Here is a 20,000-nt window from a genome sequence, read left to right as displayed (position 1 = left end):
CCAGAGCGCTCAAGACCTCAGACTGGGGCAAAGGTTCACCTTCCAACAGGACAACGACCCTAAGCACACAGCCAAGACAACGCAGGAGTGGCTTTGGGACAAGTCTCTGAATGGCCTTGAGTGGCCCAGCCAGAGCCCGAACTTGAACCCGATCGAACATCTCTGGAGAGACCTGAAAATAGCAGTGCAGCGACACTCCCCATCCAACCTGAAAGAGCTTGAGAGGATCTGCAGAGAAGAATGAGAGATACTCCCCAAATACAGGTGTGCCAAGCTTGTAGTGTCATACCCAAGAAGACTCGAGGCTGTAATTGCTGCCAAAGGTGCTTCAACAAAGTACTGAGTAAAAAGTCTGAATATTTATGTAAATGTCATATTTCAGTTTTTTATTTTTTATAAATGTGCAAACATTTCTAAACCTGTTTTTGCTTTGTCATTATGGGGTATTTTGTGTATATTGATGAGGGGGAAAACAATCCATTTGAGAATAAGGTTGTAACGTAACAGAATGTGGAAAAAGTCAAGGGGTCTGAATACTTTCCAAATGCACTGTTTCATGACAAAATATTGCTGATGCTAAGTATTGGCCGTTGAGGGCTTTGAAGCCTCCGGTCGGCCATATTGGCACTCCCCAGTAGGAGTAGTCCTCCATAGGAATGAATGGAATTCTACTGTATTTCAATTAAATGTTTGTAGGACAAAATTACATGTATTTAAGTATTTATGTTGTTGTAGTGGGAACAGTAACATCAGTTTTTGTATATATGTTTTATGTTTAGCTCACATCATATAATTTAAAAGTATGCATTAAGGTGTCTGTAATATAATAAATGTGGCAAAAACGAATGTAGACATTAATAAATGCATTTCTATAGCTTCCTAAATATGTTTTACGACGGTGGGGGAGTGCCAAGATGGAGGCACGGTGGCTTCAACACGGCGTCTCCTATTAGTCATCTAGTGTATATGTAAACGATTGGTCAAAACCCCTCTTGACTGCTGCAGGACACATCTATATTTTTTGATTCTGCAATCAATTTTATGAAATCCATGCCACTTCATCACGAAAATGTTGTTTCCCCCCGCTTTTAATTATGCCCAATGTGGAAGCCACACATGGGGGTAGCATACCTGAACTAGGCCATCCTTTCCTCCCCTCTCTGTATGACACACAACTACTTATTATCTAGTTTGAATCATGATAGTGGAAAGGGAGAAATATGCAATGTAAAATGAGAAAAGAGGTTCCATTCAGGACAAATTAAGAAAAAGTCTGACCACCACAGGGTGTCACTGTCGCTCCTAAAATTATTAGGCCAGTTCTTGCCTTGGCCCTGGGACAAAAGGAAACCACAGTGGATTCACTCAGATTCGGTGTTTAAATTGAGCTGGAGCTACCTGGAGCCGGGCTCCTGCACCTTGGGTCAAAGAGGACTAGGATAGAAAGTAGGATAAAAGTACTAACCTTAATCCTAGAATTGTAATCAGTGCTTGACTTGGACTGAAATAGGTGCCGGTACTCATGTTGGGTGCCGGTATGGTGATATTGCTGGCGACCCTAGAACAAGACGTTACGAACGCAGATTTCAAAGAGCGCTCGGGAAATCACGCCCCAGTGGGCGGAGCAGAGGCATTTTCTTAATCGTGCACTGGGTCACATTTTAATAGTGATATAGGCCTCTCATTTTCCACTAGTCTGCGGTTGTTCTCTGTAGTTATGCTAATATATTTCAGACAAGTTTATTGCAGTAAATGTTATCTATGACCTAATAAGTAAGATACAGTATCTTTGAGTACAGCCAGCCAGGGAAACGAGTCCCACTTCTTAATAGAACACATTCTGCCTGAGGGTGGCGTTGTTTACCTGGTGTCACTGGATTATCTAGTGACCAGAGTCACAGATTATCCATTATATTGACCAGATACTCAACTGGCTGCTCTAACAATGAAAATAAATGTTTATATGTACATATTACCTCAACTAGCCGGTGCCCCGCACATTGACTCTGCAACGGTACCCCCTGTATATATAGCCCCCCTACTGTTATTTTATTTTACTTCTGCTCTTTTTTTTCTCAACACTTTTTTTGTTGTTGGTTTATTTTTACTTTTTTTGTTAAAAATAAATGCACTGTTGGTTAAGGGCTGTAAGTAAGCATTTCACTGTAATGTCTGCACCTGTTGTATTCGGCGCATGTGACCAATACAATTTGATTTGATTTGATTTGAAATGTAATAAGAAATGGAAGGCGTTCGGGAGGAGGAAAGATCAGGTGGGACAATTCTAGCCAATGACAGAGTACAACCGATATAAAGTGTTTTTTCTCAAAGTTGTCACGTGTCCAATTTATATTAGTACACACGTAACAACCTAAGCATAACGAAACTTCTATTCGATCAAATAAACCACACGTAGCAAATAAGACGTACATTTTCTGTTAACCAAATTCGACACTCTCATTGACCTCCATACAAAAATACCTTGCTTCATGAGCGAAAAAATACTTTACAAACGCCACCTGCTGGTGAAGAGATTTTAGGCCCAGTTATCACTCTCGCTTCGCCGCTTCCTCTCTGCCAAAGTACATAACATGAAGCAATCTAGATCTACTCAGGCTCCAGTTAGCTTCACATTCCACCTCAGGTTTAATCATACATCATGAAATCAAAAATATATTGCAAATTCAGCAGGCTATGGTGTGAAATAGGCTATTAGAAGTGCCTTTCTTTTATTACTTATCAATAATGCTGTCTTTAACGTGCTTATCAATGCAAGGTGTCACGTAAAAATCGTCCCAGCGTGAAATAGTTCCCAATCGTTCTGATGTGTTGTGATTGTGATGTCATGTTGTAAAATGTCTCGGTCCAATAATTGCACCTGGGTCTCTTTATGTGGATGGCTGAGCTCGTGCGGATGTTTGTCACACCCTCCCGACCGCTCAAATTTTTGTAATCGCAAAAATTCTCTCCTCACATCAACCCTCAGCACCTTGACGCACGAGTCCGGGGTGTTCATATACTGACCTCACGCCTAACAAACAGATCACCAACCATTTCGAATCACACCGTACATGCAATCCGGTTTCCGAGCTGGTCATGGGTGCACCTCAGCCACGCTCAAGGTCCTAAACGATATTATAACCGCGATCGATAATAGACAGTACTGTGCAGCCGTCTTCATCGACCTGGCCAAGGCTTTCGACTCTGTCAACCACCGCATTCTTATTGGCAGACTAAATAGCCTTGGTTTCTCAAATGACTGCCTCGCCTGGTTCACCAACTACTTCTCAGATAGAGTTCAATGTGTCAAATCGGAGGGCCTGTTGTCTGGACCTATGGCAGTCTCTATGGGGGTGCCACAGGGTTCAATTCTTGGGCCGACTCTTTTCTCCGTGTATATCAATGATGTCGCTCTTGCTGCTGGTGACTCTCAGATCCCCCTCTACGCAGACGACACCATTTTGTATACATCTGGCCCTTCATTGGACACTGTGTTAACAAACCTCCAAACGAGCTTCAATGCCATACAACACTCCTTCAGTAGCCTCCAACTGCTCTTAAACACTAGTAAAACTAAATGCATGCTCTTCAATCAAACGCTGCCGGCACCCGCCCACCCGACTAGAATCACTACTCTCGACGGGTCTGACCTAGAGTATGTGGACAACTACAAATACCTAGGTGTCTGGTTAGACTGTAAACTCTCCTTCCAGACTCACATTAAGAATCTCCAATCCAAAGTTAAATCTAGAATCGGCTTCCTATTTCGCAACAAAGCCTCCTTCACTCATGCTGCCAAACATGCCCTCGTAAAACTGACTATCCTACCGATCCTTGACTTCGGCGATGTCATTTACAAAATAGCCTCCAACACTCTACTCACCAAATTGGATGTAGTCTATCACAGTGCCATCCGTTTTGTCTCCAAAGCCCCATACACTACCCACCACTGTGACCTGTACGCTCTTGTTGGCTGGTCCTCACTACATGTTCGTCGTCAAACCCACTGGCTCCAGGCCATCTATAAATCACTGCTAGGCAAATCCCCGCCTTATCTTAGCTCATTGGTCACCATAGCAGCACCCACCCGTAGTCTGCGCTCCAGCAGGTATATCTCACTGGTCATTCCCAAAGCCAACACCTCCTTTGGCCGCCATTCCTTCCAGTTCTCTGCTGCCAATGACTGGAACGAATTGCAAAAATCTCTGAAGCTGGAGACTCTTATCTCCCTCACTAACTTTAAGCATCAGTTGTCAGAGCACCTTACCGATCACTGCACCTGTACACAGCCCATCTGAAATTAGCCCACCCAACTACCTCATCCCTATATTGTTATTTATTTTGCTCTTTTGCACCCCAGTATCTCTATTTGCACATAATCTCTTGCACATCTAGCATTCCAGTGTTAATACTAATTGTAATTATTTTGCACTATAGCCTATTTATTGCCTTACCTCCAGAACTTGCTACATTTGCACACACTGTATATATATTTTCTGTTGTATTTTTTGACTTTATGTTTTTTTACCCCATATGTAACTCTGTGTTGTTGTTTTTATCGCACTGCTATGCTTTATCTTGGCCAGGTCGCAGTTGTAAATGAGAACTTGTTCTCAACTGGCTTACCTGGTTAAATAAAGGTTAAATAAAATAAATAAAAAACAAGCTTCTGATTGTTCAGTGTCAATACTCCTGGCCACCATTGATTAGCAGATGTGTAAGCAAATGCGCGTGCCCACAGAACAGTTTTTCGAGGAAGGGGTGTGAGAGAAACATCCGCACGAGCTCAGCCATCCACATAAAGAGCTGCGCGTGCAATTGTTAACTGGGCACATTTTCAAGCTGTAAGAAATGTTACAGCATGACGTCACAATCACAACACAATCAGAATGATTGGAAACTATTTCAGGCTGGGAAGATTTTTACATGACACAAGGCACCTTTTTTCCCACTCCTACCGATAAAATAATTATATAAAGTCATACAAAAGTTTTACTGTGCGTGAAATTTCAAATGCATCCTGTCATTGCTAAATGTGTAATGTGATTGGTATTTTTACACAAAAACATTTGATTAATAAACAAATTATTCGGATGTCTTCCTCAAATTAAGACGATGATGATGCAATCTTTGCAAGAGGGAGGGTTTTCATTTGTCCTCAACCCACGGCTCAGTCATTTAATTCAGGGAAAGTGGAGTTAAACCTGTCGCATGCTTCCCAGTCAAAACAGTTCACAAATACTGTATATTCTGATGAAATTGTAGAAAAGGGTGCAATTGCTGCCCACAATTCAGGGTGTTCCTGTATGTGGGCATTCCCGCATCTGCAGGACCCCTCTTTATACTTCTATTTAAGTTAGTAACAGGTGCTCCAGTACAGTAGGTGGCGTTAATATACAATAACATTGGATGCTAGCCGCCGATAAACCCAACAGAAGAAGGGGCGGGGGAGACAACGGTAGCTAGCTAGCCATAATTCAAGCCCCTTGGGTGCTGCCATAAATTTACATCAGAAGTTCCCATCCAAGAAGGCTCAAGGTCATTGGCCACAGATAAAATGACGTCAAATCACGTTATATCTACCGTAGCTTTGATTGGACTGATCATGTCAACATCATGTTCAACATTTTGTTCCAAGATGGCATAGCAGTGCGGTCGTGTACTCTGTGTGTGTCTGTGTAAATAGCCTGTTTTTTAGTATTTTTTTTTGTATTTTTCGTACATATTTGCCTATCACACTTTTCATCCTTCTACTAAAATGTACTTTCCTGCAACCTGCCTCACTCAATGTGGAACGGATTCTATTATTGACTTACCTTTTATCTAGAATCTACAGTTGAAACTAGCTAGCCAGCTAACTAGCTACTTGCTATTAGCCACTGTTAGCGGTTTTCACCCAGAACATCGGATTTTCTGCTGGAATAACTGAATCACTGGACATTAACACCGGATCGCAACTAGCTAGCCGCAACCGAATGGATGTCGCTGTAGGCTAATCACCACTGCCCCCGAAGCAATCACCAGTTAGCCTTGAGCTAGCCTCGAGCCAGGCCCATATCCCGGCTATCTACCTCTCTGTCTACCGGACGGGAGTAGCCAGCTAACTAGCTACTTGCTATTAACCACCGTTAGCAGTTTTTCACCATTGTCCGTGGCCTGCACTACCTACCAGCCAGCTCTAGCCTGGACTATTATCGGCCAGTCTGCACTGTCTGCACAGCGCGTCATCGACCCAGAACATATCGGTTTTTCTGCCGGAATCACTGAATCACTGGACCTTTAACACTGGATCATCGCAACTAGCTAGCTGCAACCAAATGGATGTTGTTGTTGGCTAATTAGCCTTGAGCTAGCCTCGAGTCAGGCCCATCTCCCGGCTATCTACCTCTCTGTCAACCGGACCTCCTAGAGTCGACACGGAGCCCCGCCGATCCATCATGACTGGTCTGCCGACGTAATCGTCTGTGGTTTCAACAGGCTTCCCGTTGCGACGACCACGAAGATCCATCTGCTAGCCCCAGCCCGCTAGCACATGCAAATAACAGCCGTGCTTCCTGCTAGCCTGTGCTGTAGCACCAATTCAAACTGCTCTCGGACTCACATATTGCTGTTCACTGGACCTTATGATCACTCAGCTGCACAGCTGATGTCTGCTGGACTGTTCCTTTACACGGTACCCTTTGTTCCACCCCCCATACACGCAGAGACCGGCTCAATCGGTACCTCCAGTGATGCTATCTCTTTCATTGTTACCCAACGCTTAGGTTTACCTCCACTGTACTCATATCCTCCGATATCCTTGTCTGTACATAATGCCCTGAATCTATTCTACAAAGCCTGGAAATCTGCCCCCTTTATTCTCTGTACCCAACGCACTAGAAGACCAGTTCTTAAAGCCAAGTTAACAAACAGAACACCGACCATTTCGAATCACACCGTACCTTCTCCGCTATGCAATCCGGTTTCCGAGCTGGTCATGGGTGCACCTCAGCCACGCTCAAGGTCCTAAACGATATTATAACCGCGATCGATAATAGACAGTACTGTGCAGCCGTCTTCATCGACCTGGCCAAGGCTTTCGACTCTGTCAACCACCGCATTCTTATTGGCAGACTAAAAAGCCTTGGTTTCTCAAATGACTGCCTCGCCTGGTTCACCAACTACTTCTCAGATAGAGTTCAATGTGTCAAATCGGAGGGCCTGTTGTCTGGACCTATGGCAGTCTCTATGGGGGTGCCACAGGATTGGCTGTCTTGATTGTAATTTGTATTGAATACAATTGACACATTGAAAAAACATTAGCCCTCTTTATTCACCATGCATTTCAATAAGTAAAGGGTAACTATTAGTTTCCCATTCAGTTATAAATCAAAGGTTAGTGGACCAAGCCTAGGGGATACCACAATTTCCAACTGGCACCAGTGGTTTCTTTGAATAGTACAAAGTGTGCCTCAACGTGTGTCTCTGTACACAATGTACAGACACAGGATAATGGTCAATGACAATAATGTGAATGTCTACCAGGTCTGTCTTGTCAGCTGGCACAATTTATTTCAAGCACTTGTGACTAGATAATCAAAAGAAACCATGTAAACAACACCCCCCTCAGGAAGAAAATGTTATATTGGGATTCCTTGTTTCCCTGGCTGCTACTCAAAGATATCTTACTAATTAGGTCATAGATACAATTCTCAAATATTCGGAAGGTATTCAGACCCCTTGACTTTTTCCACATTTTGTTACGTTACAGCCTTTTTCTAAAATTGATTAAATTGTATTTCACCCTCATCAATCTACACACTATACCCCATAATGACCAAGCAAAAACAGGTTTTTAGAAATTTTTGCAAACAAATATCACATTTACATAAGTATTAAGACTCTTTACTCAGTACTTTGTTGAAGCACCTTTGGTAGCGATTACAGCCTCAAGTCTTCTTGGGTATGATGCTACAAGCTTGGCACACCTGTATTTGGGGAGTTTCTCCCATTCTTCTCTGCAGATCCTCTCAAGCTCTGTCAGGTTGGATGGGGAGCGTCGCTGAACAGCTATTTTCAGATCTCTCCAGAGATGTTCGATTAGGTTCAAGTCCGGGCTCTGGCTGGGCCACTCAAGGACATTAAGAGACTTGTCCCGAAGCCACTCCTGTGTTGTATTGGCTGTGTGCTTAGGGTCATTGTCATGTTGGAAGGTAAACCTTCACCCCAGTCTGAGGTCCTAAATGCTCTGGAGCAGGTTTTCATCAAGGATCTCTCTGTACTTTACTCCGTTCATCTTTCCCTCGATCCTGACTAGTCTCCCAGTCCCTGCTGCTGAAAAACATCCACACAGCATGATGCTGCCACCACCATGCTTCACCGTAGGGATGGTGCCAGGTTTGACGTGACGCTTGACATTCAGGCCAAAGAGTTCAATCTTGGTTTCATCAGACCAGATAATCTTGTTTCTTATAGTTTGAGAGTCTTTATGTGCCTTTAGGTGCCTTTTGGCAAACTCCAAGCGGGCTGTCATGTGCCTTTTACTGAGGAGTGGCTTCCGTCTGGCCACTCTACCATAAAGGCCTGATTGGTGGAGTGCTGCAAAGATGGTTGTCCTTCTGGAAAGTTCTCCCATCTCCACAGAGGAACTCTGGAGCTCTGTCAGTGACCATCGGGTTCTTGGTCACCTCCCTGACAAAGGCCCTTCTCCCCCGATTGCTCAGTTTGGTTGGGCGGCCAGCTCCAGGAAGAGTCTTGGTGGTTCCAAACTTCTTCCATTTAAGAATGAGGCCACTGTGTTCTTGGGGACCTTCAATACTGCAGACATTTTTTGGTACCCTTCCCCAGATCTGTGCCTCGACACAATCCTGTCTCGGAGCTTTGCGGACAATTCCTTCGACCTCATGGCTTGGTTTTTGCAAATAGTCTGGGTAGCCATTTGATTAGATGTTCAGGAGTCTTATGGCTTGGGAGTAGAAGCTGTTTAGAAGCCTCTTGGACCTAGACTTGGCACTCCGGTACCACTTGCCGTGCGGTAGCAGAGAGAACAGTCTATGACTAGGGTGGCTGGAGTCTTTGACAATTTTTAGGGCCTTCCTCTGACACCACCTGGTATAGAGGTCCTGGATGCACTGGGCCGTACGCACTACCCTCTGTAGTGCCTTGCGGTCAGAGGCCGAGCAGTTGCCATACGGTGCAGCTGTAGAACCTTTTGAGGATCTGAGGACCCATGCCAAATCTTTTCACTCTCCTTAAGGGGAATAGGTTTTGTTGTGCCCTCTTCACAACTGTCTTGGTGTGCTTGGACCATGTTAGTTTGTTGGTGATGTGGACACCAAGGAACTTGAAGCTCTCAACCTGCTCCACTACAGCCCCGTCAATGAGAATGGGGGCGTGCTCGGTCCTCTTCTTTTTCGTGTAGTCCACAATCATCTCCTTTGTCTTGATCACGTTGAGGGAGAGGTTGTTGTCCTGGCACCACACGGCCACGTCTCTGACCTCCTCCCTATAGGCTGTCTCGTCGTTGTCGGTGATCAGGCCTACCACTGTTGTGTCATCGGCAAACTTAATGATGGTGTTGGATTCGTGCCTGGCCATGCAGTCATGAGTGAAAAGGGAGTACAGGAGGGGACTGAGCACGCACCCCTGTGGGGCCCCCGTGTTGAGGATCAGCGTGGCAGATTTGTTGTTACCTACCCTTACCACCTGGGGGCGGCCCGTCAGGAAGTCCAGGATCCAGTTGCAGAGGGAGGTGTTTAGTCCCAGGGTCCTTAGCTTATTGATGAGCTTTGAGGGCACTATGGTGTTGAACGCTGAGCTGTAGTCAATGAATAGCATTCTCACACAGGTGTTCCTTTTGTCCAGGTGTGAAAGGGCAGTGTGGAGTGCAATAGAGATTGCATCATCTGTGGATCTGTTGGGGCAGATTGCATCATCTGTGGATCTGTTTAAAAGAAACTAAATATACTTCTCTGCATCTCTGCTCAAATCTGGGTAAAAGATTGAAAGGAATGTGAGTCTTATTCAGTAGATGTAATTATTGCTTGCTTTTCTTAAGTCTACCAATGTTGTCAGCAGGCATGCCAGCTAAAATAGTTATACAAGTTAGCTACTCTAACTTGGTAGCTACACTGAACAAAAATATAAATGCAACATCCAAAGTGTTGGTCCCATGTTTCATGAGCTGAAATAAAAGATCCCAGAAATGTTCCATATGCACAAAAAGCGTATTTCTCTCAAATGTGTTTACATCCCTGTTCGTGAGCATTTCTCCTTTGCCAAGATAATCCATCCACCTGACAGGTGTGACATATCAAGAAGCTGATTAAACAGCATGATCATTACACAGGTGCACCTTGTGCTGGGGACAATAAAAGGCCACTCTAAAATGTGCAGTTTTGTCACACAACACAATGCCAGAGATATCTCAAGTTTTGAGGGAGCATGCAATTGGCTTGCTGACTGCAGGAATGTCCACCAGAGCTGTTGCCAGAGAATTGAATGTTCATTTCTCTTGCATAAGCCGCCTCCAACGTCATTTTAGAGAATTTGGTAGTACGTCCAACCGGCCTCACAATCGCAGACCACGTGTAACCACCCCAGCCCAGGACCTCCACATCCGGCTTCTTCACTGCGGGATCGTCTGACGAAACTGTGGGTTTGCACAACCGAAGAATTTCTGCACAAACTGTCAGAACCGTCTCAGGGAAGCTCATCTGTGTGCTCGTTGTCCTCACCAGGGTCTTGACCTGACTGCAGTTTGGCGTCGTAACCGACTTCAGTTGGCAAATGCTCACCTTTGATGGCTACTGGCACGCTGGATAAGTGTGCTCTTCACGGATTAATCCCGGTTTCAACTGTACTGGGCAGATGGCAGACAGCGTGTATGGCATCCTTTGGGCGAGCGGTTTGCTGATATCAACGTTGTGAACAGAGTGCCCCAAGGTGGCGGTGGGGTTATGGTATGAGCAGGCGTAAGCTACAGACAATGAACACAATTGCATTTTATCGATGGCAATTTGAATGCACAGAGATACCGTGACGAGATCCTGTGGCCCATTGTCATGCCATTCATCCGCTGCCATCACCTCATGTTTCAGCATGATAATGAACAGCCCCATGTTGCAAGGATCTGTACACAATTCCTGGAAGCTGAAAATGTCCCAGTTCTTCCATGCCCTGCATACGCACAAGACATGTTACCCATTGTGCATGTTTGGGATGCTCTGGATCAACGTGTATGACAGCGTGGTCCAGTTCCCGCCAATATCCAGCAACTTCGTACAGCCATTGAAGAGGAGTGGGACAATATTCCACAGGCCACAATCAACAGCCTGATCAACTCTATGTGAAGGAGATGTGATCAAATGGTGGTCACACCAGATACTGACAGGTTTTCTGATCCACGCCCCTACCTTTTTTTTAAGGTATCCGCGACCAACAGATGCATATCTGTATTCCCAGTCATGTGAAATCCATAGATTAGGGCCTAATTTATTTATTTCAATTGACTGATTTCCTTATATAAACCATAACTCAGTAAAATATTTGAAATTATTGCATGTTGCGTTTATATTTTTGTTCAGTGTAGTTATGAGGTTGGGAGATTGGGAACCTATCTGGGCTAGCTAAAGCCAACTTCATAAAATTGCTAGGTGGCTAGTAGTATTACAGAGAAACAATAACAGGACAAATCTGGCGGGGCACGTGCCCCTGTGCCCCCTATGGGCATGACGCAGTGCATTCAGAAAGTATTCAGACCTCTTGACTTTTTCCACATTTTGTTACGTTAAAGCCTTATTCTAAAATTGATTAAATAAAAAAAGTCCTCATTTTTCTACACACAATACCCCATAATGACAAAGCGAAAACAGGTTTTTAGAATTTTTTGGAAATTTATTAAAAATAAAAAACTGAAATACCTTATTAACATAAGTAGTCAAACCCTTTGCTATGAGACTCAAAATTGAGCTCAGCTGTATCCTGTTTCCATTGATCATCCTTGAGATGTTTCTACAACTTGATTGGAGTCCACCTGGAAACGCACACACCTGTTTATATAAGGTCCCACAGTTGACAGTGCATGTCAGAGTGAAAACCAAGCCATGAGGTCGAAGGAATTGTCCGTAGAGCCCCAGGACAGGATTGTGTCGGGACACAGATCTGGGGAAGGGTTCCAAAATATGTCTGCAGCATTGAAGGTCCCCAAGAACACAGTGGCCTCCATCATTCTTAAATGGAAGAAGTTTGGAACCACCAATACTCTTCCTAGAGCTGGCCGCCTGGCCAAACTAAGCAATCAGGGGAGAAGGGCCTTGGTCAGGGAGGTGACCAAGAACCCGATGGTCACTCTGACAGAGCTCCAGAGGTCCTCTGTGGAGATGGGACAACCTTCCAGAAGGACAACCATCTCTGCAGCACTCCACCAATCAGGCCTTTATGGTAGAGGGGCCAGACGGAAGCCACTCCTCACAAAAGGCACCTAAAGGACTGCCAGACCATGAGAAACAAGATCCTCTGGTCTGATGAAACCAAGATTGAACTCTTTGGCCTGAATGCCAAGCGTCACATCTGGAGGAAACCTGACACCATCCCTACGGTGAAGTATGTAGTGGAAGCATCATGCTGTGGGGATGTTTTTCAGAGGCAGCGACTTGGAGACTCGTCAGGATCGAGGGAAAGATTAACGGAGCAAAGTACAGAGATCCTTGATGAAAACTGCTCCTGAGCGCTCAGGACCTCAGACTAGGGCGAAGGTTCACCTTCCAACAGGACAACGACCCTAAGCACACAGACTCCTGAGTGGCGCAGTGGTCTAAGGCACTGCATCGCAGTGCTAACTGTGCCACTAGATCCTGGTTCGAATCCAGGCTCTGTCGCAGCCGGCCGCGACCGGGAGACTCATGGGCGGCGCACAATTGGCCCAGCGTCGTCCAGGGTAGGGGAGGGAATGGCCGGCAGGGATGTAGCTCAGTTGATAGAGCATGGCGTTTGCAACGCCAGGGTTGTGGGTTCGATTCCCACGGGGGGCCAGTATTTAAAAAAATATGTATTCACCAACTGTAAGTCGCTCTGGATAAGAGCATCTACTAAAATGTAAAATGTAAATGTAAGAAAACACAGGAGTGGCTTTGGGACAAGTCTCTTAATGTCCTTGAGTGGCCCAGCCAGAACCCGGACTTGAACCCGATCGAACATCTCTGGAGAGACCTGAAAATAGCTGCGCAGCGACTCTCCCCATCCAACTTGACAGAGCATGAGAGGATCTGCAGAGAAGAATGGGAGAAACTCCCCAAATACAGGTGTGCCAAGCTTGTAGCGTCATACCCAAGAAGACTCAAGGCTGTAAAAAAAAGAAGTCAACGGGTCTGAATACTTTCTGAATGCACTGTATCTCTCTATTATGCATTGGAATACTTTGTAACAGATTTCCAAAATTAAGATCACTTGGAGCTGATGTGCTGGTGTTTTTACAATATTTTATGTCCCTCCCAAAAAATAAAAAATAACAAAAGTTTATATATTTTATTTTCCAGAAAACTTGAGGGGCCAAATAAAATCACCTGTGGGCCAAATTTGCCAGTTGGGGAACCCTGCCCTATATATAGTGCAATACTTTTGACCAGGGACAGAAGGAATAGGGTGCCATTTGGGACGCAGACTAGGAGTCGGGTGCCTCCCGTCCGGTCCTAAAACCTCTGCATTCCATGGCCTATCAAGCAATGTGCGGTCCCATGACATCATCGCCTGTGGAATGAGCTGACATAATCACTGTGTTGAAAGTGACCTCAGTAACGTGGAAAGATTGAGTGAACTGGGCACTTTCTGTGGTTTTAACTGTCCCTATAAACACAACAATCATTTATCAAAGTTGACATTCGATCCGAATTAGACTTGAGATACTGTATGTGTGTCTTTCTGTGACCTTGTGGAGCTTTATTGAGCAAACATCCTCCTATTTTCCACAGTTAAGTTCCTTTCAGACCAGAGCGGAAGGACTGCGTTTAAAAAAAAACACATCTACGCATATATACACTACCAGTCATAAGTTTTTACACAATTACTCATTCAAGGGTTTTTCTTCATTTTTAAAAACTATTTTCTACATTGTAGAATAACAATGAAGACATCAAACTATGAAATAACACATATGGAATCATGTAGTAACCAAAAAAGTGTTAAACAAATCCAAATATATTTTATATTTGAGATTCTTCAAATAGCCACCCTTTGCCTTGATGACAGCTTTGCACACTCTTGGCATTCTCTCAACCAGCTTCATGAGGTAGTCACCTGGAATGCATTTCAATTAACAGGTGTGCCTTCTTAAAAGTTAATTTGTTTAATTTATTTCCTTCTTAATGCGTTTGAGCCAATCAGTTGTGTTGTGACAAGGTAGGGAGGGTATACAGAAGATAGCCCTATTTGGTAAAAGACCAAGTCCAAATTATGGCAAGAACAGCTCAAATAAGCAAAGAGAAACGGCAGTCCATCATTACTTTAAGACATGAAGGTCAGTCAATACGGAACATTTCAAGAACTTTGAAAGTTTCTTCAAGTGTAGTTGCAAAAACCATCAAGCGCTATGATGAAACTGGCTTTCATGAGGACCGCCACAGGAATGGAAGACCCAGAGTTACCTCTGCTGCAGAGGATAAGTTCATTAAAGTTACCAGCCTCAGAAATTGCAGCCCAAATAAATGCTTCACAGAGTTCAAGTAAACAGACACATCTCAACATCAACTGTTCAGAGAGGACTGTGTAAATCAGGCCTTCATGGTCGAATTGCTGCAAAGAAACCACTACTAAAGGACACCAATAAGAAGAAGAGACCTGCTTGGGCCAAGAAACACGAGCAATGGACATCAGACAGGTGGAAATTTGTCCTTTGGTCTGGAGTCCAAATTGGAGATTTTGGGTTCAAACCACCGTGTCTTTGTGAGACGCGGTGTGGGTGAATGGATGATCTCTGCATGTGTAGTTCCCATTGTAAAGCATGGAGGAGGAGGTGTTATGGTGTGGGGGTGCTTTGCTGGTGACACTGTCTGTGATTTATTTAGAATTCAAGGCACACTTAACCAGCGTGGCTACCATAGCATTCTGCAGCGATATGTCATCCCATCTGGTTTGGGCTTGGTGGGACTATCATTTGTTTTTCAACAGGACACTGACCCAACACACCTCCAGGCTGTGTAAGGGCTATTTTACCAAGAAGGAGAGTGATGGAGTGCTGCATCAGATGACCTGGCCTCAACAATCCCCCGACCTCAACCCAATTGAGATGGTTTGGGATGAGTCGGACGGCAAAGTGAAGGAAAAGCAGCCAACGAGTGCTCAGCATATGTGGGAACTCCTTCAAGACTGTTGGAAAAGCATTCCAGGTGAAGCTGGTTGAGAGAATGCCAAGAGTGTGCAAAGCTGTCATCAAGGCAAAGGGTGGCTGTTTGAAGAATCTCAAATATAAAATATATTTTGATTTGTTTAATATTAACAATTATTATTATTGTTATTATTATTATTATTTAACACTTTTTTGGTTACTACATGATTCCATATGTGCTATTTATGTGTGTTATTTCATAGGTTTTTATGTCTTCACTATTATTCTACAATGTGAAAAATAGTAAAAATAAAGAAAAAGCCTTGAATGAGTAGGTGTGTCCAAACTTTTGACTGGTACTGTATACACATATCAGTTACAGTATGGATTAATGAAGTTTGGATGAATGCATAAAAACACTTTTGGCTGAACTCTCTGTTTGAAACGGGAGCTATGCACCTGAGGTTACATAACCCACGCTCACTTTCATTCATTCACTCACTCACTTACCCAGTGAGTTTATTGAGAGAACACATCGTTTGGAGAAATGAAGCCCAGGAAGCCTGATGCTGGCTCAGCACAGAGTGAGTAAATCTGAGGTGGACCTCAGAGGAGGGCTTGGCTGCGTTCAAAATGGCACTCTATTCCCTACATAGTGCACTACTTATGACCAGAGCCCTATATAGGCAATAGGATGCCATTTGGGACTCTTGGCAAACCATCTGCAAATCTGGAAAAACCATTACTGCCTTTTTTTCAGTCATTTTTAGCAGACACTCTTATCCAGAGCAACTTACAGTTAGTGAGTGCATACATTTTTCATACTGGCCCCCAATGGGAAACGAACCCACAACCCTGGCGTTGCAAGCACCATGCTCTACAAACAGAGCTACAGGGGACCTTGGATAGAGCAAGCATTCTCTCTCCTCAGGAAGTGCATGGGAGACCCTGCACTGTTCAATCCATTCTTCAATCCATTATTTTCGAAGAACTGATCATTCCTCCCAAGTTTGTGTTAATGTAGGTGTGACTGTATTTTGTTTTGGCTGTCCAGTTCAGAGGTGTGTGGGAGAGTGGGAGAGCAGCTACAAGCTTCTTCACACAAATCAGAGGCAGTCATTTTACCCTTTGTAACTGGGTGTGGGCCTAGTCCAGGGAAGAGGGGGTGGGGAACCTTTTATTGAGCTCATACTGTAAGTAGGTGCAGCTGGGAAGGAGAGCGGAGGGAATAGTACCGTTTTCAATATGAAATTATTTTCAATATGAAATTATTTTCTTGGTCCCTCACTCTCTCACACTTTCCCTACCACTCCCAGTTTTTCCCCTTTTCTTGCCAAATGTCTCTCAGACACGGTGTTGTTCATAAAATATGGATTATCTTTGGGAGTTTAAAAACTCTAAATTAACACATGGTGAGGGCACATAGAGGAAAGGGTGTGGAAGAAGAAGGGCACCTGGGGAGCAGTTGTTGTTGGGGGTTAACTGCCTTGCTCAAGCGCAGAACAGCTGCTTTTTTCCACATTGCCGGCTCAGGGGTTCGAACCAGCAACCTTTCGGTTGCTAGCCCAACGCACTTAACCGCTAGGCTACTTGCGGAAAAGGGCAAGTAGCAGGGAAGTGGCAGGGAGGGATGGAAAACAAGTGAGGGATGCATACAAAGATCTTAGGCAGGGGGACAGGAGAAGTAGAAAGGAGGTGGTATGGAGAGAGAAAGTTAGAACAGCGGTGATGGACAAGGTCTTGGTTTAAATCAGTTTGTTTCAGAAAGCTAATAAAATCAGGTTTTGGAAATACATTATACATTTGTAATTCTTTTAACAACAGTTTGAGGATGGTTTACAGTTGCTTTGGTAAAACATTTTGAACAAAAATACGGATAGGGTTTTCATGCGGTATACTGAGAATAAATACAGCTTTGGTTGTGTAGGAACAATGATACCATTACAAGCTAATACGAGAACATTATACATTAAAATAAACTGACACAAGGCTTTCACAACAGTCAAACTCTGTCTGACAAAACACACACAACTGAAGTCTTGTTAACCACAATCTGAATGACTGGAAGATTAAATAAGCAAACGGAACAGGTAGATATTAAGAAATGTGAAAAAAGAGGCACAAAATGAAATGTTTGACAGTCTTGAAAGTTTCCATTCTCGTTGATACACTCTGGTGCACACGACGTCCCCAGCACTCATTATCTGAAAGAAAATTATAACAGAATTAATACAAAACTCAAATATATCAAACAGATACTTTGTCCCCAAACACAGTTAAAGACAAACATGTCAATACAGGAATAGGATTACCGTTTGTAGGCAAAACCAGTTCGCCATCATTGGTCACTTCACGGGTCCAGGCAGTCTTAGGGCCCTCCCCTTTCTGCAAAATCTGCTCACAGCTGATCTTGCTATCTGTCTCCCAGCGAGGGGTACTCTGGAGGTCATAGGAGGAAGGCCATGCAAGGATTTAGTAGATAAATGACACTGCATGTTGCAGTGAAGTGGTTAGATAGAAAGACACAGTAGATCTGTGTGTGACCCTGAGGCTTCTCATTTGGTAGTCAGTACTGTTGCAGCATGTTACTGCTTCCTCAAGTATGTTAGATGTTATGTTTGCTGCCCTCTACAAACCATAGAGAATATTTGAATACTAAAACATCACCAAGACCAACTATCAAGTTACACACTGATTATTTCCACATGCTTATACAGACCTCTGATTTTATACACAGAGTCCTGGCAAAATATGCACGTATAGTAACAAAAATATTTTCTGCAACATATGTGGAGATGAAGATGATGAAGATGAAGAGTGTGGAAATTGAGTATTACTGTGCAGAGGCGTCCATCCACTGTGGTCTCATTGAAGGACTGTCCCACGGCGAAGGAGACATGGGTGGTGCGTACACTGGTGAAGGTCTGAATGGAGAGGCTCTCGCCCTGCTGGGTGTTCTCTACTGCAGGCCTGGAGGCTGCAGCCACAGCTATCTTCCTGACAAACACGTTCACACCTGGTCATAGGGGACCAATAAGGTATCACAGGAGTAGATGGAGACATTGGATGCATCCTAAATGGCTCCCTATTCATTACATAGTGCACTACTTTTGACCAGGGCCCTATGGGGCTTTTGAAAAGTTGTGCATTATATAGGGAATACAGTGCTATTTGGGATGCATCCATTGTGATGAAAAGCCATATCACAGCCATCATTCATAACCATTTATTTATGGGTAGTGGGAAAGACATCAGACAGAGCTCTCATTCATTCAACTTCAAGGGATGATTAGCATAGATGTCATACAAATAACAGGATGTTACTCAACTGAATGAATGAAATATCAGACTGACTTTCATTCCTCTCGGATATATAAAGTAACATTCTTATCCCTGAATAAAAATCAGACAAACCTTCTCATTGGAAAGTTTATTTTTGCCAGGAGCAAAATTGCTCTTTGGAGGGATATATTGCTGTTACCCACAGAGAAACCCCCGGAGCGAGTTAGTTGAGGAGTCCCAGGGTACTGAGGTAATGTCAGTCTCAGTACTCGCTGACTGAGGGGGGCCATTTGAGAGAGCCCATTTCAGAGCATAGTTCCATTTACACTGGCTTTAATTTCAATCTCATGAGGACTTGGTTTGAAACTAGGTAAAATATAACATTCCTCCACAGGCTATTTGTCTATACATTTTAATGGATGCCACTGACTGGCCCTCCTCTGACCTTTCTGTGCGTGTGTGCGTGTGCGTGTGTGTGTGTGTGTGTGAATGGGTGTGTAGGTGGAAGGGTGCCTCAAAATATAACCAAGTACTTTTAAAACAATAAATAAAGCAAGAAAATTATTATAAATACTATGGATAGCTCATAATTCCCCATAAAACCAAACACATGCACAGAGGAGAAGAACACTTGAGTGGTGTGTGTGGCCACAGACCAAGCTGGTTTAACATTTCACCCCATAGCCCAGAGTGGGATGCTGCTCAGGTTGCTTTGGTCATTTCGTGCCTTTGCTCCTTTTTGCCAAATTTCTGACACATTCTTGACATATGCCTGACAAAGGCTTGGGCTCCATAGATTGAGAAAAGCTCATTGCAATTGCATAAATAAGTGCAACAGTGATTTGTAGAATTTGTGATAATCTGAGACTACATCAAAGTGTCGATACATTTACAGACATGTCTACTACAAATATATTTATAGATAGGGTGCATTAAGACATTCGAATGTTCGTTATGATAACCAAAAGGCTCCGTGCATGTTCAAATAGTATGAAAATACTCACCCAACGTTTTCAGAAGTCTTTATTTTCCACATCCCAGAGAAGTCTGCAATTTTACAGTCCATTTCCGATGTAATTGTTTGTTATAGTAGTCGATAACTATAGAAAAAGATAGACAATGTTACTATTCAGTTCTCTGCTGACCCTGTTAAAATAAAATGTATGCCGCTCCTCTGATTTTCCTTTGCGTCTCTCAGGTTGGGTACCGTTACTTGGTCCTCTCTCTCTCTCGCTCTTTCAATTTCAATTTCAATTTCAATTTAAGGGCTTTGTTGGCATGGGAAACGTATATTAACATTGCCAAAGCAAGTGAAGTAGATAGTAAACAAAAGTGAAATAAACAATCAATATTAACAGGAAACATTACACTCAGAAATTCCAAAAGAATAAAGACATTTCAAATGTCATATTATGTATAT

The 20,000-nt window shown here is 43.7% G+C and overlaps 1 protein-coding gene across 1 annotated transcript; it reads right to left on the bottom strand.

Moving 5' to 3' along the window:
• Positions 1-16,444: 16,444 nt before the first annotated feature.
• crabp2b (cellular retinoic acid binding protein 2, b) lies at positions 16,445-19,646 on the bottom strand (the record flags this gene model as incomplete). The annotated part of the gene is made up of 5 exons (XM_084165786.1): positions 16,445-16,505; positions 17,438-17,502; positions 17,621-17,737; positions 18,136-18,314; positions 19,640-19,646. The coding sequence occupies 5 exons, from the start codon at positions 19,644-19,646 to the stop codon at positions 16,445-16,447; spliced, it is 429 nt and encodes a 142-aa protein (XP_084021912.1).
• Positions 19,647-20,000: the final 354 nt, after the last annotated feature.

The sequence above is a fragment of the Coregonus lavaretus genome (genome assembly GCF_964263955.1).
Source record: "Coregonus lavaretus genome assembly, chromosome: 7".
NCBI lineage: Eukaryota > Metazoa > Chordata > Actinopteri > Salmoniformes > Salmonidae > Coregonus > Coregonus lavaretus.
Note: the sequence above shows the minus strand (reverse complement) of the source record. Positions and strands in the feature narration are given on the sequence as shown.